Source organism: Anarhichas minor, unplaced genomic scaffold, assembly GCF_050575085.1.
Source record: "Anarhichas minor isolate MPS153535 unplaced genomic scaffold, ASM5057508v1 ptg000049l, whole genome shotgun sequence".
NCBI classification, from domain to species: Eukaryota; Metazoa; Chordata; class Actinopteri; order Perciformes; family Anarhichadidae; genus Anarhichas; species Anarhichas minor.
In genome coordinates, this window is record NW_027466495.1 from 3,587,706 (window position 1) to 3,613,389 (window position 25,684).

General features: G+C 44.4%; 1 protein-coding gene and 1 long non-coding RNA gene across 3 annotated transcripts in view; one reads left to right on the top strand and one right to left on the bottom strand.

Moving 5' to 3' along the window:
• LOC142971690 (protein phosphatase 3 catalytic subunit alpha) overlaps positions 1-25,684 on the top strand; it is a 57,500-nt gene that overhangs the window by 2,583 nt on the left and 29,233 nt on the right. The window contains exon 2 of the mRNA XM_076112309.1: positions 22,788-22,988. Within this exon, the coding sequence (XP_075968424.1) occupies positions 22,788-22,988 (201 nt within the window). The remainder of the gene's footprint in view (positions 1-22,787; positions 22,989-25,684) is intronic.
• LOC142971691 (uncharacterized) lies at positions 17,220-25,289 on the bottom strand. 2 transcript variants are annotated; one of them, XR_012959402.1, is made up of 5 exons: positions 23,660-25,289; positions 22,779-22,960; positions 22,517-22,609; positions 18,263-18,714; positions 17,220-17,748 (listed from the first exon to the last, which is right to left on the bottom strand). It is a non-coding gene; the product is annotated as an uncharacterized LOC142971691 (long non-coding RNA). The 2 variants fall into 2 exon arrangements; XR_012959401.1 differs by having other exon boundaries at positions 22,779-23,019.

Consider the following 25,684-nt stretch of genomic DNA (forward strand, 5'->3'; position numbering starts at 1 on the left):
CTACTTTCCTCATGATTAATTATCAAAAACCTCACTGTGTAAATATTTTGTGAAAGCACCAATGGTCAACCCTACAATATCGGCGCAATATCAATATCTGGTCCAAAATATCGTGATATTAGATTTTCTCCATATTGCCCAGTCCTATCGAAGATGCTTAGTTTAATATCATAGAGTAGGAAAACTAAATATTCACATTAGAGAACCTGAAACCAAGGAATCTGTTGGCACTTTTATTTTTCAACTCAAATGAACCATTATCACGCACTATTCATTGAACTTTTTCATTCATCAGCATTTGCAGCGACTACAGTTCTTTTTTGAATGTATAATTACTGCCAATTAACTTCGATTTTGAATGTGGAAACAAAAGTATGCTCTGCATTTGAGTAGCGAATGAAAGTTTGCACCCGAGCGACCCTCGGTTAGATATCAAACAAACAAACCGTTGGTAATATGGTCGTCACGGTGCGAACATTACAACCACCGAAGCACAACAAAGCTCAGTAATGGTGTTTTTCCGTCACCAGCCCAGAAGCAGGGCCTCCGAGCCCCCGATGGTGGGTCCTTCTCTGCGAGCAGGGATGGATAACATCTGACATTTGACTTTTGAGGAGAGGCCCCCGTGCTCAGACATGCGTGGGCTGGAGAAATGGCGGTGGTGACAGCGGCGCAATGCCAGCCACTGATCCCAGCTGGATAGCCGAGTCATTTATAGAACAGAACATTAAGTAATGCCACATACTTGATCCTTGCCTTACATGTGAACACCTGCATACGGTTCTGCTCCATTTTCATAAGCTGGCATGTGTGCGCCATCATTTCGTTGGGTTTTCTTTCTCACCAGGTACAAACACAGTGTAATACAGAGGTATTAATTCATCATTTGTCTGGATTTCCCCTCTGGGTGCCGCCATTCTCAGTAATATTTCCTCATTAGCATTCATAAACCTCGCCATTAGCTTTATTTGCATGGCAATAAGTTTGCTGTGGGAAAGTTAAGTGATTTACAATCACTGCTGCGGCTTTTTTTTTTTTTTATTATTTATTTATTATACTGTGCCAGTCTGTAATTTGAAAAGTAAAAATTTCAGTACAAAAGGTCCGCAGTATATTATCAGTAACTACATCCTTTTGTTTTGTTTTTGTCGCATAAATTATTCTTCTGCAAGACCGTCAATTTGAATCCAGAGTGAATAACGACGTTCGTGTGCCGCAGACATCAAGCTGCTTTAATTCCTTTTAGCTTTCCAATTCTCGAGGGTGGTTGCATTGTTTTTTTTGACTGACTGCTCAAAAAATGTAAGCGTTTATTGTGCGGATTCAAAGACACTAATCGCTGCAGCTATATATATATATATATAGCAATCCACAAGATTGCTACAATAAGATTGTAAAGATTGAATAAGATTAAGATTAATATAAGAATAATATAAGAATATTGAATAAGATTGCAAGATTGAATCCGCAAGAGGCAGCCTAATAGAATTAATATATATATATTTATATATATATATATTTATATATATATATATTTATATATATATTTATATATATATATTTATATATATATATATATATATATATATATATATATATATATATATATATATATATATATATATATATATATATACTAAATGAGAAACCATGAGCGACCGAAACCTCTCATGTATCTGCTTGCCTATAGTCTGCTGTCAAGTGAAAGATGATGTTGGTGTATTGCATTTTAGTAGGGGAGACTTGGAACTACCTCTGTTGCGACGTGACGCTCGGACACATAGTCCGCGGTATTCTGAACCTGAGTGAGTGCACCTTTACCGCTCATTAGATTAAAGAGGAATTGGGCTCTATTGTGGATTTACAGCACGGCAAAGCGGCGGATTTGAACAGATTACGCTCCATATAGGGGGATAAAGGCGGCTCTGCTCAGAGGTTGTAATCTGACTCCATGCATTAAAGCCGCTGCTCTTGCTAATTCATGTGGACAAATGGATGTTGGGTCTCGATAAAGCAATAGGGGGAGAAAAACCGTTTACCTACCTTTGGCGTTTTTAGATTGTTGCTAAGCCTACGAGTACAGTTCGGGGATCTGCTGTCCTTTAAACTCCCGCCGTTGATACATCTGAACCAGTGCAGTTATAATCAGCAGTTTTGTAGCTCATATGTAGAGGGACAGAGTTTTACTGCAGCTTTTTTGCCATTGCAGCTCATCACATTTCGCCTCACAATGCGCTACATTCTCTTCAACCACCAAAGTGCCATTTCGCCGAGGAGCAAACAAACAAATTAGTCCACTCTCGATTGCTTGCACACACATTTGGCGTCCGTGAGCCATGCATCATGATGTTGCGCTATCGTATTTGGTAAAAAAAAAATCCGCCTCCGTATAAACAAACACTCAGCATTTCCCATTTCATTTCTGCCACACGGGCCTTTTTGTCGGCTGCAGCGGCGAACAAAAGCGATTTTTTTTTTTTTTTTTTTGGAACGGGGACAGGAGTCGTGTGTCATTGGACTCCTCCCTGGAGCTGGTTACAGAGCAATCAATACAGTGTCTACAACACATGTAACTACATGTTGGGCACCCAGTACAGTGAGCGCGGGGAAGGATGGGCCAAATCCGGAGTAGTCAATCAGCTTTCTCACCTCAAGTCCCAAAGCAGTTGGATTTTGAGGGAGTAGAGTGTACTCATGTATACATACATGCATGCATGCACACGGGCCACAGCATGGGTCACTTTTAGTTGATTTTTAGGATTCAGATGTAGAAAAAACCCATCTGTCATGGGACTGTTGCCAAATGCTGTTTAGCAAAATAATTGAGAGCAAATGCTTTGTCAAGGGCTGTGACTCATTAGCTTCACAGAGACTCATTAAATTAACAACTCTGTGGATGTTTATTTTGGTTCAGGAGCGAATTTGTGTGTGTGTGTGTGCATAATTTGATTTAGTAAATTACAGTCAGATTTGGTAACTGTTGGCCAAAATCAGCAAAAACAAATGTGTAGTAAAACAAGTGAGGCTGTCATTTTTGTTTTGCACGGTGAATCGGAACAAGACGGCATAATTACACTTAACCACACTGTTCTGTATGCGTTTCAGTTACAAAGACACTGAAGATTTGAGATGACTTTTTACTTTAAAACACTCAAGCTGAAACATTTAGACATCAATATCTACAGGCTTGCTTTCTTTTGAACTGTATACATAAAGTAAACAAACAACTAATTATCCCGTATTTACAAAAAGGCCTTATGAAATGATGAGGAGCAGTTAGTAAATAGGTTTAGTGTTCTAGCTTTGCAAGTTTACAGTATTTTATCGTTCCTGTCCCATTCAGGAACAGTAAATTGTAGGGATCTCTAACTTTAAGGATCTCTTGTTTGTCTGCAGTACTCGTTTGTGAAATATAGTGTTGGTAGTTCTGAACAATTTCGGCGCTGCATTGGTAGGAGTAAAGGTATCGTTGCTGAAGCCACATCGTGTTATTATTTTGTTCTGTTACCATATTGCTGCAGCTACATCTGCATTGAATCAATGCATCTGTGTAATGAATGAATCCTTACACCCCTGGTTGTATCATTAGCAGAGAATTGCAGTCTGTTTACATTTTAAAAACGCCTGAATATTTATTTAACTCCAGCCCACAGGTATGTGTGTACACACACACACACACGCGCACACACAGCCACCTCAAACCGCATGCTAAATGAGAAACCATTTTGCACCTCAGAATAAAACGCAGGTATGTGCTTCTTTTTTTAAAATTGAGGACAAACCTCTTCAGTTTGAACACCCGCGCTGTATTTAGGCATTTCTCCCGCCATACTTGTCTCCATTACCAGGAGGAGGTTCCTTGTGGTGAAAAAAAACCCGACCGTACCTGTATGCTAAATGGGAGACTTGTCTTCTTGGATCGGGAACAACAAGCCCTGGCATGCTGCCGTGTGACAGATGCAAACATAAACACACGCTCCTGTGTTGTGGCAGCCAACCGGTTTTGTATTTAAATATGGGTGAAATGAGTAAAGCCGTCTGCGGGCCTGCCTGTAAATGTAAGATTAGCAAGCAGAGAAGAGTCACAGCGGGGGGGGGGGGGGGGGATGTCGGGGATGCCGTAGCTCTTGTGTGGGCTCGGTGCATGCGTTGCGGGGAATGACATGGAAAGGGGTGTGCAGTATCTCATCGTAACTGTCAATGCGAGATTGTCTCTTCCCTGCTGTCTCGTAGGCATCGCGACTTGTTGACACACACACACACATAAATTAAAGCTGATGTAAATAAAAACCTGTTCCTATGAAGAACTGATGAATATGCAGATTTCTTTCCTTTTTCAGTACGTGGCCGTGTGCGTGAGGTGACATGCAAGAAACGCAGCAGGCAATATACCACCTGGGACACTTTATCCGGCATTATGGCCGGACAGGTGAAGTCAAACCTCGGCTATGAGGGAGTTTGTTATGATGACCTTTTTTTTCTGTTTCCACACCTGAAACACGGGCCGTGACGCTGGACTCCAGAATTTTCTTCTTCGAAACATTGCGCCCATTGGAGCACATCCTGGGAATGACGACCTGTCGGGCCCAATTTTCTCATTTCAGGTTGGAGGGCTGCAGTCGAGTGCAGCCTTATTTCGGCGGCAGGAGGGGGTTTGGTTCGGCGGATCGCTGAAGCATAGAGGCACAGAGAGCGGCATCAGCCAACATGGCATCAGAGCGGTGCATTCAGACAATTTGCCCTGTGATTTATGGCTTTCCCATGCAGTCTGACATCTTTAACGGCATTTTTCAGCACCGGCGGCTTTTGACTATAAACCAGGAGACCCTTCGGAGTGACGTACGTGTGGGGATTTATAGTCAATGTCATGTGGACCGGTTTGCCGGCTGTTTGCTGCTCCATCAAAGAACGCAGCGGAGGGTTGATCCCACTTCCTCACCGGTTTATTTACCACTTTTCATCATCGTCGTCATTTCAACTGCGGCTGGAGAAATGAATCCTTTCTGCCGATTTCTATCAGACAAGGAGATCATGTTGGGTGTATCCAGTTCCTTTTAATTATCAGACCAATCAATATTTTTAATCAAGTATTATTGATACGCTCCTTAAAGCCTCCAGTAACAGAGGCTGTAAGATTGAGAGCAATATAACCACTTTTACTTTTCTGGTTGACTTGTACAATGTGATTCAGTATTTTTAGGATATTTAGACTAAAAAGGCTATTCTCAGGTTCTGCATGGACCCTTTTTTATTATTTCTTAGCTCCATTAAGCAAATGAACAAAAATGAGCTTAATTGAGGAAAACCCTAATTACAGATGGGTAAATAAGCCATTATGTGCCACGTTGTTTTTCCTCCGTTCATTCACTGTTGATCTGTGGAAAGACAACTTCGGGGGTAACTTTTCCCTTCTTTCAGGTGTTGTTAGCCCAACTAGCTAAAGCACCCAGTGTGTGGACGAGAGAGAAACTCCAGCTATACAAATACAGCTGGAGGTGAGTCCAGGCCCCAAGGTTTATTTACACTCATTCACACGCGTTAATTATAGACCACCTGGCTGAGAATGAACCCCCTTAGTCCGTGTGGTGGTGAATTTGGTTGGTGTCTGCTTGTCTTAGTCTACCAAAGAAAAAAAGTTATCTTTCATTGGATGTCAGCTTGTTCTATAATTGACCTGACAGGATGTTGCATTGTGAGGTCGGCATTTGTTGACTGCCTGACAGGATGTTGACTAACAATCTTCTGATCTACATATTTATGTATTTATTTCCCCCCCAAATTTTCAAAATGATGAATTGAATTTTGCATGAATCGAGCCTAAAACCTGAATGTCTAAAAAAATGGGACATTTCCAGGGGTTAGGTTTGGCCCAGTTCTGATGATGGCAGGCCGCTCAGTCACTCCCGCCCACGTGAAGAGGAGAGGGAAGAGGACTCACTCCGTCTACAGAGGCCGACCCCAGCCAGAGTCGTGACTGGTGGACCTATATTTGTTACCATGCCCCTTGCTGTTTTGTCTGTTGAATCAGGCCCCAGGGTCAATTCAGAAACGGACCACCGGGTGACATTTCATTACTGGCGGTTGGCCCCCCTCAGCAGCTCATCTTCTTCTGGGAATAGTCTGCTAGTAATTGCGGGGGTAAATTGATCTTGGTTAAAGTTAGATTTAATTTACATCGGTTTGTCCTCGACGGACTGTGTCTCAGCAACGGCAAAGACCGGTGACAGACGGTCACTGCCCCCCCTCCCACCCTGGAAGTAAAGCCGACTCGGCGTTTTCCGGGGGCCAAGGGGAGCGCGGTGATGGTGCAAACTGATATCTCATCAGACTGACGCCCACAGCGGGCCTCTGTTAGCCAGATTGCAGAGAGGTTAGTGTGTCCCAGGGCTCCGATTGATTTTGTGCCTGTCCAAACCACGCCGGGGGAGCCATGCATTACAATGACCAATCATTTGAGCTTTAATGGCGTCCCGCTCCCTATCGGACCATTAGAGGGCGGAGGGAGGCCTCGTGGACTCCGCTCGCATCTCTTCGCTGTCAGGTGGGCCCTGCCGCTTACGAGCTGCAGCGTTTCGCTTTTATTGCCCGCACGCAGAGAGATCCTGTTTCTCCGTATAGACTGTAACGCGCTCGTTAGCTGCCATTGTTGGGCATGTTCATTCCCGTGTGCTTTTCATACGTGTGTGTGTGTGTGTGTGATGGGCGATGACTCTGAAGAATGTCAAACTCAAAGGAAGTAGTAGGAGCCTCCCCATTCCACTGATGTTACTTTTTGTTTGTGTGAAGCTTCTAAAAAAAAAAAAAAAAAAAAAATACTGAGTCATCAAACCGTGGGAGACATGTTGTTTCAATAAGCTAATATTGACTCAGTGTTGACTCCTGAGCCCCGAGAAGTGGGACTATTGTTGGTAATTAATGCCGTTGTCACACCCCAGTCCTGCACACACGCGCACTCGCTAGCTGTAATTTTTATTTTTTATTTTTTTGGCAGTTCGTTTGTTGCTTCGCTATATCATGCAAGCCTTTATTAATAGTGGCCCAGCCCCCACAGAAACTGCCGAGGTTGAGGAGTGACACACAAGCTCACTGGCAGCACAGTCACTGCTGTGAGCACAAGTCCATGACACACAGTCTCAAGAAGACTAAAGAGTACAACGTCTTTGACAGCTTCTCTACCGGGGCCCGACAGTTACTTACAGTCAGCACTGTCCTGTAAAAATGTGAGACATACTGTACGGAGGCAGATTTTTATTATTTCTTTTTTTCACAGGCTCAACTGTTCCCTGTCTCTCTGTCATGTATCCCAGTTACCCTCCAACAACGTATTTCTTGTCTTTTTTCCCCCTCTATTTAGTTTTCTCTGCGGTTATGCCATCCCTGCTTTCAGCCAGGACTACAATGCTTTCCTCGCTAGGCCACCGTCTGCCATTCATTTCGGCGTTTTCTTTTTTTCGTTCCTCCTTCTGCACACTCGCTTGCTCACGCTGGCTGCTCGACTGTGCCAGACCCGCGTTGTAAGACCCAAAACACCCATAATGCTTCGGGCCCGTCTCCCTGTATAGAACGTAATCCGATCCCCCTGGAGGAATGTGGCCAGCCTTGGGGACGGCCAAATCGAGGTACAAACCTGCCGGTCAGCCGGCAGATAGTGTATCTCCGACTGATTCTTAAGCCAGCACTTCGGCAGCGATTGGCAAGAGTCAAATCAATTTAGCATTTCCCCCCCCCCTCAACCAGCCAGATTCCTGTTTGTTTTTTTATTAATCTCAATCATTTCATGAGAGTAACATTGGCAAACAGTAGTTGAAAGCTGAATTAAACAGTTGTTGTGTGCCGTCTGTTTTGTAGACAGCAGTTAAGAAGGCAGGGACTAGTCCAACAGATGGTATATAGTGCAGAGCTATGCACTCGAGCGGTATCAGCCTGCAGCCCTGCATGGGATGTCTTTTAAAAAGCCCATTTGCTTTTTTTAAAAAGTAAATATAGTGTGCGTTTTACAATCCGCAAACTGCCAGGATGTGTGGCAGCGTATGCTTTCGTGTCTGTTTGTGTTTAGCGAAGAAATATTGTTAGAAACACCAAACGCCAGGGATAGCTGCTGTTACAGGGGTCGTCGGTGGTAGTGATAATAATGTGAATCCCTGCATATTAAAGGTTCATCTGCAATTCTCTGGTCCCAGTAATATCTGATCTTAGAGTGTACTGGAGTAGCATATCACATGACATGGTCAAGCCATGTTTGAGACTGAAAATATGGACCTCAAATACTGATATACCACATATGGTAAAACAAAATATTATTTCCACAAAGGTAGATCTCTTCCTTGTTTTTAGGCGTGCCTAAATGAGTTGTATTTGAAGTTATCCCCTCTGATATACTTTTATAAGACAGCCTTCCTTTTTAATATTATTTAAAGTATCAACTAATTTAAATGATTTGCTTTTATCAGTAGTATTTGTAGCAGCCATGTTCTCAAATGTATTGTGATGAACTAATATCCTGTTCTACAGATGTCTGTTTGAACTCTTGTACTCGAGGAAAAAATGTGATTTAAAAAAAATATTATAATTCTACTACATTTCCTTCCTTTTTACCTGTCGGTGCAAGACGGCATTTCTATTGTATGTTGTGAATAGCTTTGCTTAATCAACACACCTGTCCATATTCCAGCTTGTTACAGGCTTTATTATGCACCAACCAACGACTGGCGGTTTCTTCTATTTCTATTCAACTGTTGCTCAGTGGGATCTTTGTCTCTTTCAATTATCACTCTGGTTGAACCCATAATGGTGACTCTAATGTAACGTTAATAAATGAGAGGCACCAACTGGAGCTGAGCATAGCTCTGCGGAGGAACATAGCATGTAGGAATGTCTTTGAAAGTCTACAGAAGTGAAGAAACTGGAGGAAAAAACAAAAATCTGCTCGGCTACAGTATCTGGTCTGTAAATGTAAAGAGATGTGCAGCGAAGGCAATGCAGCAGGCCTTTGACCACAGCAGAGAGGAGTCTGGGAGTCGAGACTCCCTTCAGGCAGTCAAGCTGTCAAGTGGCCCTCTCCGAGTCCTGAACCTACTCGCTGACCGGATCTGCAAGGACACGTGGCCCTTGCAGCAGGCCCGCTTGCCCCGAAGGGATCGAGGGCCCGACCTAAGCAGCCCGCTACTGCTTGACCCCCACTACCCGGCAGCGCCTGGAGTTTCATAGAGGCCCCGGCCCTCACTTACACATCTCGCCCTTTTGATTGGCCGCCGGCTGCAGAGACGGCTTTTGAATGTGATGCTTTAACTGCCTTTTAATCTCGCGGTTCCTAGTAAAGCCTGCGCAGATGGTGCCTTCAGCGTAATACTCCGCTAGTGAATTTTGAAAGTGCTTTCCCTGCAGTTATAGAGGTCAGGCTGGCAGCAGAGAAGGATGATTTACTTTACAGTCACTTTAAGCCCAGAAGGGTTGCATAATAGCAGCTACTTCAGGGGCTCCGTCACAGCTTCTCCTGATATATAGAGCTCCTCCAGGGGGCTGGGAATGGCGAGACAAGGTGTGTGTGTGTGTGTGTGTGTGTGTGTGTGTGTGTGTGTGTGTGTGTGTGTGTGTGTGTGTGTGTGTGTGTGTGTGTGTGTGTGTGTGTGTGTGTGTGTGTGTGTGTGTGTGTGTGTGTGTGTGTGTGTGTGTGTGTGTGTGTGTGTGTGTGTGTGTGTGTGTGTGTGGAATTATATCCCTTGCTGACTCAGAATTCCTTTTGTCTTTTAGGGCAGTAATTCCTTTGTTCCCCTCCCTCCTATGTCGTTTTTTGATTTTTCTTTCTTGGCAGTCAGGTGCCCCTGCTGGCAGGAGAACCCACCACACCCCAGTCATGGCCTAGATTCAGAGATGGGCTTGAGATGTGGGCGTGGGCATTGGGGGGGAAGGGAGGGAGAAGGAAGCGATTGCGAAGGAAGGGGGCTCTTAGGGGCCTTGTTGTCTTGGCAAGAGGTGGGAGGAGGTGGCTGGCTGCGCCATCCCATTGCCTCACCACCTGTTCATCAGCAAAACCACAGTCGGTCTGCCAGAAATGGAAACTCAACCATGGATCTCTTGGACACAAGCATTTGATGCCACAAAGAGGCTTGTTACAACATTAGATGCGTCTTTATTATAATTGAATCCCAATCCCTGAGTACACTTTCAAATCCTGTATTTTAGCTTTATTTATGTATAGTTATTGGATCTGTGCTTGCCTTTTCTGACCCTCCCTTGGACACATCATGGAGGAATGCCGTTTCACATATGTGACGGGGCTATTCTCATACGGTTGGAAAGGGTTTGTCCCAGTTCACAGGTCGTTGTGATAGTGGCAGGGAGGTATTCCCTTCCAAGTCGAGCAGGTAACACCCCCCCCCCCCCCCCCCCCCCCCCCCCCCCCACCCCTGCTAGCTGAGAGGAGTGCCCGAGGTGAGTTAATTAATGATGAACGTTATCTACAGTTCAGGCCGTGTTTTTATTTGGGTCGGCCTCAAGCCTCGTATGCTCCGTTTACCAAGTGTGGCTGCAAATATAGACTGGCCTCATCCCCTCTGTATGCGTCTAGTAATTGCATTCTAGAAATGCCAACATCTCGGCTGCCAACGAGCCCTCCTTGGGAGGTGCGATCACGCCTGTTGAGGCATATTATCTCAGAGGCAAGCTGCGAATGAGTACAGAAAACACTGAAGTCGGTCGGAGTTTCTGCAACGTGGCCACATTTCTCTATTCATTTGCATGCCACATTGTTGTATTTGGTAATATAGGATTGAATCCGATTGCGTCAGGAGTCCCGTCGTTATCGTTGGTCTAGATTTTGTTATTTGTGAGTTTTAGACGTGGTCGTACAACTTGGGGCAGTACTTGACCTCCCACAGGTGCCAGCCAGATATTGAAAATGTTCAAGGCATCGTATGCGGATGCCACCCCAGAGTTTGTTTTTTTGTACTCCACGAACGAGACATGATACGTCTCGATGCTTGCGGCAAATGTGTTCTGCCAGATGAAATTCCTTTTCAGTGTTCTCTCCAGAGGGTGTACATGTGTGGCTTGAAATATTTAAAAGGGGCTGGAAAAGAAGAGGCTTCAATATGGCTATTTACAGTCGACCGTAGCAGGCAGTGAAAAGGATGGGGGGAAAAAAACCGTATCCCAGGTGCAAAATGTTGAATTAATTCACTTACTATGCTTACAATTTTATGATCAACCAATATTTTAAAGCACTTAATGCAAAAGTTGCTCAAAAGCTGTCCAGCATACTGCAATATATTTTTACTTCTCTCTCTCTCATGGTATCATTATGATGTTGAGTTTCAGATGTTTAACTTAGCGGTGAAGCTTTTGAAGTCAAATTTTTTGGTTTTGGGATAACCACCGCAAACCCTTAGCTGAGCTGCACACAAGGGGATCTTTATTGCGTCCAGCCACTCGTCTGCATGTCACTACACACTCCTAGAAACAAGCAACCAACAAGAGCGCTTTGTGAAGTGGCTGCCGGCGCTCTGGAGAAGCTCTCTTAGGGTTAGCGGGGGGACGTATGTTCTCGATAGACCCGTGTCGTCGGTCCTTCCCGATGCAAGCGCCGGTTGACGATGGAGAGCGGCGAAGGACTCGCACAAAGGTGGTTCTGTGCACGTGTAGGGCCAGGTTTTTTTTTGGTCCCGACTGGAATCCAAACACACCCACCAATCCCTCCTTAGCTGCCTGACCTTTCTCTTTACCGTCTGAGGAAAAGCTTGAAATTGTAGCCTTGAAGCAGTGCAGAAACCTGCCGTCATTTGAGACCAAGACCAGACACTTGATAGCGCAGACCTTATGGGAGGCCTGATTTACTTTCATTTGATCTATGAATGGCAATTTAGAGTTATGATCGGTTGTCACATTTGCGATATGAGAATATTGGATTTTTGCCTTTCATTGGCAGAGAAAAAAAATCTTGGTCTCACTCCGTGCAATTCAACAGGGGGAAAAAAACTAAAGCCGACAGCCATTTGACCCAGTGAGCATAAGTTCTGCACATTGGTTTGCTTTGCATCGGTGTGAGCTCACGGTCTTTGCTTGTACGGTAGCAATTAAAGATAAACCAGACTGAATAGGTGAAATCACTGGTCCGAACAGCCCGCCATCTATCTTTCTCTCGCAATGTCTGCCGTAAGATAATAATCATGCTAACACAGTGTGACTGCAAAAGCTATCGCGTGGCTTATGGTTGACTGTCTGCTTGTTGTGTCAGGGGCCCTAAGTGAGGCAATTGGTATGTTGCGTTTATGCCGTGTTTGTCGTGGTAGCAACCTTTTTTAAGCGTAGTACATAATGCTGGGGACTATGCAGATAAGTGTGGCTGTGAAACTGTCTGGCTGTTATGTGCCACAGGTTCCGTTTGTGGGAATAGCTTGCACACCGCCGAACATGCACCCAAAGCACCCCGTCTTCCAGATCCTTTCAGCCTCCTCCATTGTTCCGTCTCCGCTATGTTCCAAAGCTGATTACAGCGCCTTCCTTAATGAAAGCTAATCCTGTGTCACGGCATTGTGGAGGAAGTGGAGGGAGGGAGGGAGGGGGGGGGCGGCCTCAGCATGGCAAAGCTAGCAGGGAATGTCTTCTTCAGGGCCTGTCAGAGTGGTTTTCAGAGGAAATGCCGGAGAGTGTTAACGTCTCCGCGAACATGGAAATCTACAGTGTTTTACATTGAGATTGAGCTTTCCTTTTTTTTTTCTGCCCTCGTCTGTTGGCCCTTAAGACAGACCAAACTTCTAGGGGCCTGCAATATGTCAACCGTGTTCAGTCCAGCCGTTCATCATAGCTTCTTAGATGGAATTGACACATCCGATACCTCAATGGTGGATTTATTCGCGTAGTTTGTCATCCTGAGCTAGAGTTTTGTGTGGCAGCTTAGTAGCTTTTAACGATACATTAATCCAACTTTCTTTCCCAATATCCATGCTGATACCCCAACTCAGGGCATCTGTCAATACCAGGTATACCTAGCTGATACCAGTACTCTCTTTTCTTTCCCCAAACATGTAAGGTAAGAATGCCGGTATCAACACCAACACATATCTGAACATGGCTTTTGATTATGTAAATTTAAGAAGCACTGAGGCAGAAAGAATCACTGAGGCAATATGATAACATGCTCCAAAATTTCCATAGTTTTTCTACATTTTCCCATACTTACCAGTTGAATCTTACAGTCAGTAGATTCCATCCAAGGATTGTAAGAGCTGTTGTACCTTAATACTGCCCCCTTTATTGTTTGGAGAAGAAATGATTGGTCCTTACTGGTGTTGATGTTTTAAAATGGCTTTCTAGACTGACTTGACTGCCCATCGTCATGGCATGGGTAATACATTTCTGGAGCGTATAAGTTGTGTGTAAATGGTTAATCTGTAGGGACATCCCATTGGTGGACTGTCAGTAGGAGGGTGGATCGTTTTTTGAGAGATTGACTGGTGCCCTTTCCCCAGCACACTTTAAAAAAAAAAAAACGAAGAGTGTTTTCATCTTGACCCTTGATACATTTTTATTTCACTGACTGATCTTTTTCCCTCTCCCTGACTCATGTACCACCCCCACTCTGCCTCCGAATCACTTTAGGCATTTGCCAGCCGCGATCCAGGTCCCTGCCGACCTTTCACTGTGTCATTGATCGGCTGCTACATCGATGGCTCGCCACATGCCCCACCACCCCCAGAAAACCAGTGCAGGGACATCCCTTAGAAAAAGGCCCATCCACCCACCCCCCACCACAGCATCCGCCGCCTACTCCCATCCATCCATCCGTCCCTACATACATTTATCCATCCCTCCGTTCACCCACGCCGTGCCTCCCACGCTTCAGCCCCTAACCTCACTAATTAATCAGGGACTTAGTCAGAGTGCTGTCTGAGCAGCGGTGCATTTTGATCACCTGCTGCTGCTTACTGCTTTCTACGTCTCTCATCTAAAATCTGTTGAGCCAGCAGCGGGATTAACGTTTGCTTGTCACTCACTCTCGCATCGCGGCCGCACTGGTCTCTAAAACTCTGCTGCGGGCTATTCTCTGTCAGAGCTCGGATGCTCTTTGATAACCCTGACAGCCGTGGCAGAGTGGATGCAGGTCTTGGGTGTATATATGTCATTGGTTTGTTTCGTGTACAACCATGTCTATCTCAATAATGAGGATCCCTATAGGTGCCTCTGTAGAGACGGACACACATGTTATTGCAGCGAACAGCTGTGGTGTCAGATGCACCATCACACACTCCTTTTTGTTCACCGCATTCTGCTTGAGTCTCATCTATTAAGCATGTAACAGCGGAATATTTACAATAAGGCTCCGCGCTCGGATTTCCAAGCCTTGGATGATCACGTCCGTGCAGAATCCAACATGCTGCCTGCTATTCGTTTTTTAAGCCAATATTTTGATGGATGAAAGATTACGACTGAGACTCTACAGCGCTGTTTCCCTGGCAACCTCCCTTTTTACTCACTTGTATCTAATATCTCTCCTGTTTGTTGATGCGATGTAAAAGCTGATACCGCTGCAGCGGATGATGGTCAGCAACTCTTTCAAGTACAGTAATGGTCCACCGGCAGCGTTAAATGAAAGCAATGCTCGTTAGAGCTGCAATTAGTTATCCTGACCGCAGGGTATGGCCTAAAGTTGTGAAAATGAGCAGTTAGAGAAATTGAATATACAGTATGTTTTCAAATCTTGCAATGTGTACATGCCAGCACAAACAAATATTTGTCGTGTTTCTTATTTGTGAAATAATCTAGGGGAATGTGATTTGAATATCAGAAGTTTCAGCGGTAAACTGTAGATAATGTGCACATGAGATTTGTGAACATGAATTTACGGATCAGAAACAATGTTATTCCGCAAAATAAATAGTGGCGTGACAAATGTCACCGTGTTGCACCAAAAAACCCTAAAAATATATTTCCCTAACAAAATCTTAATAATACTATTTAACCCAGTTGGCCTATTTAGGTTGTTATCTATTCATCAGACAACGCGTACCGTTTATTTTTAACGCGGTACACAGCGGCGGCATTTGTGCTCCATGTAACCAAAGCTGACCAGCAAACGGTGCTGAAACACCATCTAAAGGAGCTCCACGACCGTACAAGCAGAGTGCTCTATGAATTTGAGGGAATTAATTGAGTAATCTGAAGGCTCAATTTTGTAATTTTAGGCCATGAATTAATAATTACAGGAGGCAAATGAAATAGTGCAAGATTGAATTATTAATTCGAGGGAACGATTGATAATTTTGTGTGCACACATGATTAATACCTGCTGGTCTGTAGCATTACATATCTGATACGAGCCCCCTGAGCCTTTGTTGACTGTTCTGCTCAGTCCCCCCCCCTTTTATTTCCTCTGACGCTGCCATGGGTTCTCTTCCCTGCCTTTTTTATTCCTTTTTTCCTCTCTTTCTGTCTCTCCGTCCCTGGGAAAGATGAGTGCCATTGTTCTCTGCTCTCCTTTCCTGCCTCAACCACAGACGTAACACAGTCCAACCCCGCACCGCACACAGAGGTATTCGGCAGACTCAAAAGCACTGAGCTTCAAAGCTGCGCTCCGCTAAGCGTTCCGCTCAGGGCCGGCTTCTATCCCTACTAATACATGGTAAAGAGGTCTGCGCCAATTCATAGGTGACCTTTTTCTCCGTTAGCCCTAATTCCTGCCGGCCTTTTTAAATCTCTGCTCTGTCGTCGGTGGCCAGATGGGAGGCTTATATGTTTTATAGGTTGACTTAAATTTCAATACGTCTTCATATAACATAATGTGTCTTTGCTGTACTGAGTCACATTGCAAATACTAGATGTTTGGACTCTGCATCAGCCTGGTGATGTAATCCAGTGTGTTTTACTGCTCATCCAGTTGAGGATAAATATTTTAAAAAAAGATTGAATTTCATTGTCGTCTGAAAGTGCAAAGTCGTCTTTCCATCCATTAAGGCACACAATATTGCTTTTGTGAATCCTACTAAATGTGGAGAATAATGTCGTTTTGTTCACAGTAGCAGAAGCAGGTTGTTTTTGTTGGAATAAGCTACCAGTCGTTTCTGTTTTTATGATTCATTCACTCCGCCATTTCTACTGTGGACTGTGGGTGTCATTCTGCAACTGGAATCTATATTGCGTTAATTGCGTTGGAGGAATGCATTATTTCTAGGGACTTATGAATTATTGATTGACTGTGCTTTTCTAGAGAGTTGTAGAAAAACTGAGGTGCCGTTTTCAGAAGCTGACATCTAGCCATCACGCTGGTCTATCCGGTCTGTGAGGGACACCATATTGCAAATAATTGATCACCTTGTGACTATAATGCGTTATATGGTTCAGCTGCTGCAGGTTCTTTGTACCTCCATCTTTTGCATTATGCATGTCAGATAATCAGCTTCTGAATGGACTCTGTGGTGGTGTAATAATGAAGCAGTGCCACTGCTGCCAGATGACATTTGAAGTTGAGGTGCTTCCTGATGTACCGTACGTCCTTTTTTGTTTCCTGCCGCCCACAGAAGCTCATGCATTCTTTGCATCCTGGACTCCTAAACATATCTCGCTCTAATTGAATGCTGGGGCGTGATTTAATTAACGAACTCCCGGCTATGAGCGGAGAGTGACTTGCACGCTCTCGCTGCCCCATTCAACACTTGGCAGTAGTCTCTCTGTGCTTCCACCACGCGCAGCGAAGGCTTCATCACTTAAAGGCTTCCAACTGGAAAAAAGTCGTGAGATCTGTGATTGATTTTTTTCTTTCATTTCTGCTCTGTCAATAGCAGCTCCATTATACTCTTATTCCGAAAGCATAATCACACATTTGTCGATGTGCTGCTGGGTGTGTTGCCGTTTGCACTGTGGTTGTGCTGTCTTACCTATGGACGGAATACTGAAAGGGCCGAATCAGACATAGGCTCAGGGGCCCCTAGTCTTCAGCTGCAAAGCGTCCCAGAAAGAGACACAAAACAACCACAAGGAGTCACAGAATGACCACAAAGAGACACAAAACATCTTCAAAGAGACACAAAAGGTCCTCAAAGAGACGCTAAATGACCACAAAGAGACACAGAACGACCACATGGAGACACCGAATGACCACAAACAGCACGCCTGTGGGTTGTTGTTGCTTTGTGACTCTTTCACTCCGGGTGTCTTGTGTGAATTGTGGGGGGCCTTTTACGTGAAAATCTGTTACATAGGTATTTACGTACCATTTGATCAGAGAATGAGTTTCCACTTGATTTATTACACAGAGATCTTGCATGAGGAGGAAGAGCACAGCACCGTCATTCGACAAAAGGCAAATGGATCAGGTGAATAGTGACTTTGTGCAAGTAAGGAAGTTAAGTTCGACAGATCGGCATCGCGATTTCGATCAGACGCCGCACTGCCTTTTGCATAATACCGTTTGTTCACGCAGTCAAATTACTTCTGGTATTCTATGCTTTGTATGAAGTGACCTTTGTTGCACTCGCACATAGTTCTGGAGTCTTTGTTCTGCTCCCTGTTGGTCCTGCTGAGATTTCCACTGGTCATGCTGAGTCTTAGGGGGAGGAAAATTGCTGGTGCGGTGGCTTGTCTGGTGGAAGGGGGCGGCTGGTTTGACGTGGGCAGTGACAACCCCGGGGTCTCGCCCACGCTCTGCGAGTGCTCCCGCTGTATCACGCACCGTCAGCAATTACTTCGGGGGGTGGGGGGTCAATTCGGCATCTGATGGAAAGATGCTGCGCATCGCAGCATTTAGGTTTCTGGCCCCTGGAATAAGAATGTATCATACGTTATTGGTTTTCTCGCCAAGCAGTCTGCTCTATCTGTACGTTAGCAATTCATTTGTTCTATCAATGCCCACTCATTGGCCACAATCCCAACACAGCTTGGGCAATGCTGACTTAATACAGAGGCAGATAGCTTGCTCTTCGTGGCCGTCTGGGGCACAGTCGGTGTTTGCTATAGGTATTGCTGTGCAGTCGATGAAAATAAACTGGCACTGTGGCTGCTGGTAGTGGCACTAGTTAGATATTGATTGACTGACCATATTGTGCGAGAGGTGCTGTATTATATCAATAAAAACACTTCTTAAAACGATTTTCTGATGCTACAATGCACAAAGTACAGGCATTTTTGTTGTTGTTGTTCGGAAGTCATTTTTTGCTCAGTAGCTGTCTTCTGAATTCTAGGAAAATCTCCTGAAAACCACTGAATGGGACGGTGCTGTTATGTTCTGTGCAGTTTATTCTGTGTTCGTGACGTAAAGGTGCGGCGCACTCGCCTTTCAGACGGCTGACAAGTACCAGGAAGGAAGAAGATATTCAGGAATTGTAGACATCTGGGCTGCCAGCTCAGGCAAATCCCGGTTGCGCTCCATGTTCTTCACTAAAAGAAGCCAGGCGCTGCTTGCTGAGCTCCGCAACAGTCTGTCTCACTTTCTCCAATTAAGCTGATCTGTCCAGCACCATATGACTGCTCACCTCCCGCTGTTTCATTCCTCTGAGGGAATCGCATTAGCTCTGAACTACACCAACGTGAACATTTCAAGCTGCCGTTTTCCCACTGCTTCACAGCGGTCTCGATGTGATTCAGATTGCTCAAGAATCACACCCGAATGTCTGCTGTACTCGGGGATAATTATTCTACTCGCGGATGTTGCATGAACAAGGTGACTGCTGCGGGTGACGATCTGAGGCTTTGTTAGTTCAAGGCCTCCGCCTCAGCCCTAATCCGCTGGAAAAAGGAAATAAGAAATCATTAAATGTTGCTACATACCTTGCTGACCAACACAAGATGGTATATACTTTTATTAGATGAACTTTGAAGTTTATTTAGCGCACTCTCAAGACATTCAGAGGTTTCGTGGTCTAGTAGTTTTCAAACCTAATGGCGGATGGATGGCTTTAATTTGTATCTTGGCAAATTACAAAACTAATCTGAGACAAATTACCAGGGAATGTTAAATCAGACTGCAGATTTGTTTTTTTTCATTCTCTCTCTCTCTCTCTCTCTCTCTCTCTCTCTCTCTCTCTCTCTCTCTCTCTCTCTCTTTTTTTTTTTTCGAGATTGAAGGCCGCAGTGTAATTTCGGCGGTTGCGTAACGGAAAGGAACAGGGAAATGGCAAAATTAATGAAGGCAAAAAGGGACCGGCTAATGGAGACCATTTTTGAGTCATACTGACTTCAGTCAGCTTCAGCTCTCACAGCTATAAACAACAATCACTGTGTGGGGATGTTCAGACACTGTTGTTTTGACGTGTCGATAGCTCATATTTGAATGGTTAATAACTGCCCATATTTTCAAGCCATCTTCGACATCACCATTTATTTTGATGATTGAATGATTTATTAATCCACATAGTGGCTTTTCTGTAGCTCAGTGCTTTAGATTTTTGTCATGAGGGTAACACCTTTCACTTTGGTGCGTAGAACCTACCATTACAATGTGTCATGTAATGTTTTGGCAGAGGTGGGTATTACTTCTTGTAATAAGAGGGTTGTTAGAAATTCCACGGAGGGGGGGGGGGGGGGGGGGGAGTTCACAGTGGTTCCATTGTCACGAGTGTGGGAAATGGAAAGGGTGAAAGGACGACCGGTGCGCCAACAACCACAGCTTTCACGCGGGTTATTTATATTAAAGAATAATGTTATTCATCAGTGTTTTTAGGTCACTTCAGATGTGGTCAACATCCACAGCTACTCCGATGGTGAAACTGTCTCGCATCACTTACAGATGTGCATTTTCAGTATCGCTGTGGAGGTATATTAATAACGGTTTGGGTGATGGAGATAGTTTATTTTTTACGGAAGCAAAATCAAATAACCGCTGCAACCATTGGATATGTGGTGTTTATGAGCATCTTCCTCATAAAACTCAATGTTGTTACCAGCTACCTCTCCATCCAGGCACAATATGGTTGTTGTTATTTTGCAGAGATAGTTGGAAATAACTTGGTTTCATGTCATAAAGTTTAGGTTTCATCTCATAAAGTTCAGATTCAAGAACAGAGTGGTTGCAGTAGACCGCCTCGGGAGTTCACCTGTCACTGCAGTAATTCTTAATTGGCTAACAATGTGGGCTCAGGAAAACACTGTAACATCCGCACCCTCTGCCCCTGTCTTGACGGTTATCCCATTCATACCAGATCTCCTAATCCTCCAGGGGATATTTGCGGCGTATAACGTTGCAGATTCTCGACCTTGCTTGTCATGTCGTTCTCTTCAGGAAAGAAAACTCCTCCAAACGGGTCCGTTACAGCTCACGCGAATGTTCACGCTCTATGTCCCCGACATCTCAGGGACCGATCTGGTGTCGTCTTTTCGGTGTCGTCAAAAAGCCCCGAGGCCCCGGCCTCTGGGCTCGAGTTGCACGGCAGGTGCTCACTGGAGGCCAACCTGGGGTTTTGGGTAATTCTATCTCTCTATTTCTGAGTGCTCCAGATAACTACCGGAGACGTTAGGCTGATATTGTTTTTAAGAGATTGTTTTGAGCACATTGAGTATTTATTTGGCTGGAACAATGTGTATGTGTTTAGAGCCTATATCAGAACATGTTGGTCTTAATTATGCAGATGGTGGTTGCTGGAAAGAAGAGAAATAGCATCTCGCCATCTCAATGTAGACTCTCAGATTTCTGAAATAGATTCTCACTTCGTTTGTTGGCTTTAGGCAATGTTGCAGTTTTTAAAGTTGATCCAGTTTTATATATGCAGAGAAATGTATGAGTTATCAGTAAGATAGCCTGCGGTACTTTGGTGGTTTAGACTGTTTAAGGCATAGTAATGCTGAAAACATTCACTGCACAAATATGCAATTTCATCACACACCTGTTAATCAACTTTAAATGCTGCAGTTGAGATCCCACATATGGTCTGTCACTGAGCACAGAGTGACACAGATACAATGCAGGTCTGATTACCACTGATGTCACTTTTGGAAAGGATGGATGTTCACACAAACACTCACACACACACACACACACACAACCACCAACTCAACAGTATGTGCCACTGGCTTAGTGCATTAGTCACACCCGAATGCTGCCTGCAAAGTCGGCAAGTGGACGTTAATTAAGAGCAAGTCCTATTTTTTTAGCGGCTCGAGTTTAAAAGTTCCAAGGAAGCGGTCTTTCATTGTCCTTTTTGTACCTGTCAGTAAGTAATATGCTCCTCATCAGGGGGTTGTAATAAATTAAATATTAACAGACTGTGCTTTTGTGTTGGCCACTTAAACTTAAGGTAATAAAACCATTATTTCAACTTACTTTCTTTTTACCCATTTGAAGTGACATGAGGTCCATTTTAAAGAATTGTGGGGTTTTTGTTCTTTTGTTAAAAGACCTCGCTTTCCATTTACAGTCCGTCTAAAGACTCACCGGGCTATTTGCATAGAAATTCTGCTTCATGTATTACTATTTTTTTTTAGTGCTGTGATTAGATTGGAAGGTTCACTTTTGAATTCAAATGCATGCAAACAGGATTCAGGCTTTTGAATGTGTCTGTTATATGCAAAATTGCGAGAGCACATTGAAATGGTGTGAAAAGCCATCCTTTATGAGCCACTAATTAAAGGCAGGATGAGGAGGATTTGTCTCTTGCGGTTTGTAAACGCAACATTCAAAGAGGGCCCCTCCTCCACCGGCTCATCGCTCTAGCCAATGGGGATGCACCAATACTGATATCGGGCCGATACTGACTCAAACAGAGTATCGGGGAGTAAGGGGCAAATCTATTAAATTCAGTCATATGCTTATAAACTATATTCTTAGTTTTAATAACACTGATGTCATATAATTAAACACTGATACTCGGTATTGACCAGGTATTGCTATCGGCATCGGGACCGAAAAGATGGGATCTGTGCATCGTTAGCAGCCGGTTTAGCGATATTCAGTCCAGCGAGCTAATGGGCGTAGTATTTGTGTTTTAGACGGGAGAATTAAGCGGAGCTTCGGACTCGGTCGACACCGGATACGGTGTCGGCCAGGGCAGAGCAGAGCCCACTGGGGGGGAGAAGAGGCCGAGGATTGACAGCTGGAAGGGCAGCAAAATGGAAAGAAAAGGGGAAATCCAGGCAGAGCACAGGTTCTCTGCAGATACAGACACCGCCACTCACTTCTACTGGGTCATACGTGATGATTGAGGGATTTTTATGTGTGAATCTATACATTTTTTTGAAATACTCCTCTTGCCTTTAGATTGACAGTAACGGAGATTTGTTGTGGATTTGGTTAGTCAAATTTTCATGATGTTTTCAAGACTCTCATGAATAAGCATCATTTGACCCTTCAATTGTGACTGACAAAAAAGTAAATACGTGTCAGACTGAAGATTATGTCTCTCTTCCAATCACACACATACAAGTGAGCATGTTTAAATATAGAAATGGTTCCATATTCAACACTCGCATGAAAGGCTAAAAAACATTTGTATTCTGTGCTTCATTTCCAAAATGTAATTTCGTCTGCTATGAATATTGCCAAGCAAACTAGAAACTGTGTAGGCCTGTTATAAATATTGGAAATTGAATGACTCACCGATCACAGCAGCAATCTGGTAAATTGTCTCAGAGGGTGGGCTGGAAGCATGGGAGTGAACACCGACTCCCTCTCCGGTAGGGACTAGATCCCCTGGAAGGTACAGAGTACCTGCTAATCAAACAGCGTAAACGCCTTTTGCGCAGTGAAGTGGAATTAACAGCATATCCTCCATAAGCCTTTTGTCAATGACAGGTATATTGAAGCACTGTAAATATGCTGTGAAAGCAGCCGTAATGATGCTTTTTCTTTTTTCTTTTACCCTCGGCAGCTGTCCCGTTCCCCCCCAGTCACCGGCTGACGGCTAAAGAGGTGTTTGACAGCGATGGGAAGCCCAAAGTGGACGTGCTGAAAGCCCACCTAACCAAGGAAGGCCGCGTGGAGGAAGCGGTGGCCCTGAGGCTCATCGGAGAGGGCGCCTCGATCTTGCGCGCAGAGAAGAACCTGCTGGACATCGAGGCCCCCGTGACAGGTCAGTGGTCCGATTTTTGTCCAGGGGTGAGCTTAAACATTTAATCGATTAGACTATTGATTGAAAATGCATCTGTAAATATTTTGATCGTCAGGTATTCATTTGATTCATTATTTCTAGTCAAAAATACTGATTATTATGAGAACCGTTTTGTTTTATGTGAACTAGACACTGTTTTAGGTTTGAAACGCACACTCTGGGTTATTTTAAGAAAGGACTGCATGCAGTGAATGAAAGCTTCATTTGTTTTTTTTAAGTTAAGTGAGTCACTGTGTCTCTGGGCCACGTGTGGGCCATGTGGCCAGCCATAGCAGTGTGTTTTTACTTTAGTAAACACACAGGGTTTAGTTCATCCAATTTGCCAAAACGAACAAGCTCGGTGACACTCGCTCAGTTGACTGCTTCATGCATTAAAACTTTGACTTTGAAAACACTTGCTAACCTTTTTAAAAAAGAGAACTTGACTATTTCTCTGTTTTTAACAGAGTTGCTAACCAGTGTGGCAAATGTATAAAAACAGCATGACAAGCTGAACATTTTCTGTCATTTTGTGGCTACTAATTTTCCCCACAATATTTATATATTTCACAGTTGAGCTCTTATTCGGTCTGAAAAGCGCCCCGGCGCTGAAGTCCAAGTCATTGGTGCCTGCCTCGCTGAAAAGAACGTACCGTAGAAGGACTGTCTCGCTGATGCATATGCACAGAAGCAGTGCGTCCATTGTTGTCTTTCTTCCTGGTCAAGTGCCCTGTTCCTCCATTAGACTTTCTGATGAGGCTTCTTTGATGTTGTTGTAATCAGAGGCACAGACCTACTCAAAGGATCTATGGCAACCCATCATCATTTCCAAATACGAGATTGTTCTCAAAATACAGTCCGGAGTGGCCTGTGTGCTCGTCTTTTGGCAGGCATCGCGCTTACTTAAATTCATGAATGCACAGCCCCTTTTTGAACAAAAGTGTGGGTCTCGTATGTTTACTGAGGCCATTATAATAATAGAATATTTTGTCTGGGCTGTTAAAGAGAATGGAGCTTAACAAAAAGATGCAAACAGGTTTGGACAAAAGCCTTATTTGCTGCCTCGGTCTTCATATTTGCAGGCACACAAGCGAGGGATTAGGAGAAATCCTGTTAAACATAACTAGATTTCAGATTATAATTTTTTTTTAGCCATGTATAAGCGTAACTGGATTTGAGTAATTCATGTGCACGACAAAGTACCACCGTGGACCCAATGTAGAGGGGTGAAAGGAAGAAAAAAATCTGCATTTGTAGCCACGCACAAGTGTACCTCAACAAATTCAATTCTAACTCGCACGGAACCAAATTGTATTGACCTTCCAGTTTAAAGTAAACTACTAAATACGTCCATTTCCACAGTGTGTGCTATGTATCCAAGTTAAACACGTATGCACAATAAGGCAAAGCTGTGATCTTTCTCAGAGCCTGTCCTCTCACTATGCCGGGGCTCAGAGCAAATGGAGAAATCTCTTAAAGGGACAGTGTTTATTATATAAGACGTTCATTTAAATACACTTAAAAATGTGTTCGTACTGGATTCGGCAGTCGGCGTGACGTAAAACGAGGGCGTGAATCCGACATGCAAGCATGTGTTATGATCTTCTGCCTTAACCTGATGACAATCTGGTTTCTTATGTGTAAACAGAGCTCTAACTCTGACCTTTCGGTGAGGTTGTCATTTCAATTCTTCCAAGCGCCGTCACACCCTAACACGTATTGATTTCAGATCTGAGAACTGTTCAAAAAACGATGGTTTCGGCCAGCAAACCGCCTTCCTTTTGTTGTGTTACATAGCGGTACATAAACGGTGGACAGCTCCTGTTCTGTGTGCAAGCCGTGGATCCTGAGGAGCTCTCTGTACGTGTGTGTGTGTGTGTGTGTGTTTGTGTGCGTGCACTTGTGTACACGAGCGCGGCAATGAAGCGCTTCTTTCCCTCCCACTCGACACCCCTGTCTCAACCCCTCTCCCACGCACGAGTCCTTTTCAACAAGGATTTCTCCGTTGCGCGTGCTCGCGATCCCGCTGTTTCCCTCTCATGCGTGCTCCCGAAAAACTCACACACCGCTCTCTGTAAACATTTCTTTTTGTTTGTCTCCTGTTGCCTCTTGTCTGCCATGTTCTGTCCCTCCGTGTCATGCTCAGAGACCGCGTCCATCCCTCTGTCTCTATCTCCCAACGTGACACGCGGTCAGCAAATTAGTGAGTAAATATTTATCGTCGACAATATCGGCCATCTCTTCCCTCGCTCCGCTTCTCACATTCGCACAGTCACTTCCTGGTCGGGCCAGATGGCAGGTGGGGTTTTCGTGGAGGGGGGGGGGTGCGTGTGACGACTGAGCTGGCTTAGGCCACCGAGTACAAGCTGCTCCCATGGGCCCCCCCCCACATCACCAGGCGACAGCGAGCTTTTACACTGTTCACACACCTGTTTGCAGTGCGGGTGCTCGACTAAAACATGTTTTACTCGAGCTACAAGTAGCTGTTTGCATTTCGTAGAGACATTTCTTATGAAATTGTGATTCATTCTAAGTGAGGAAATGTTAAGAAACTCGGTTGTGAAGTATCCTGTGGACACTTTTAAATAGGTCTTACTAAGACCTTGATCAGCATGATCATTTTATGAGCTGAATGTGAATTGCGCTTGCTCTGTGAAGCATTTCAAGGCCATTAAACC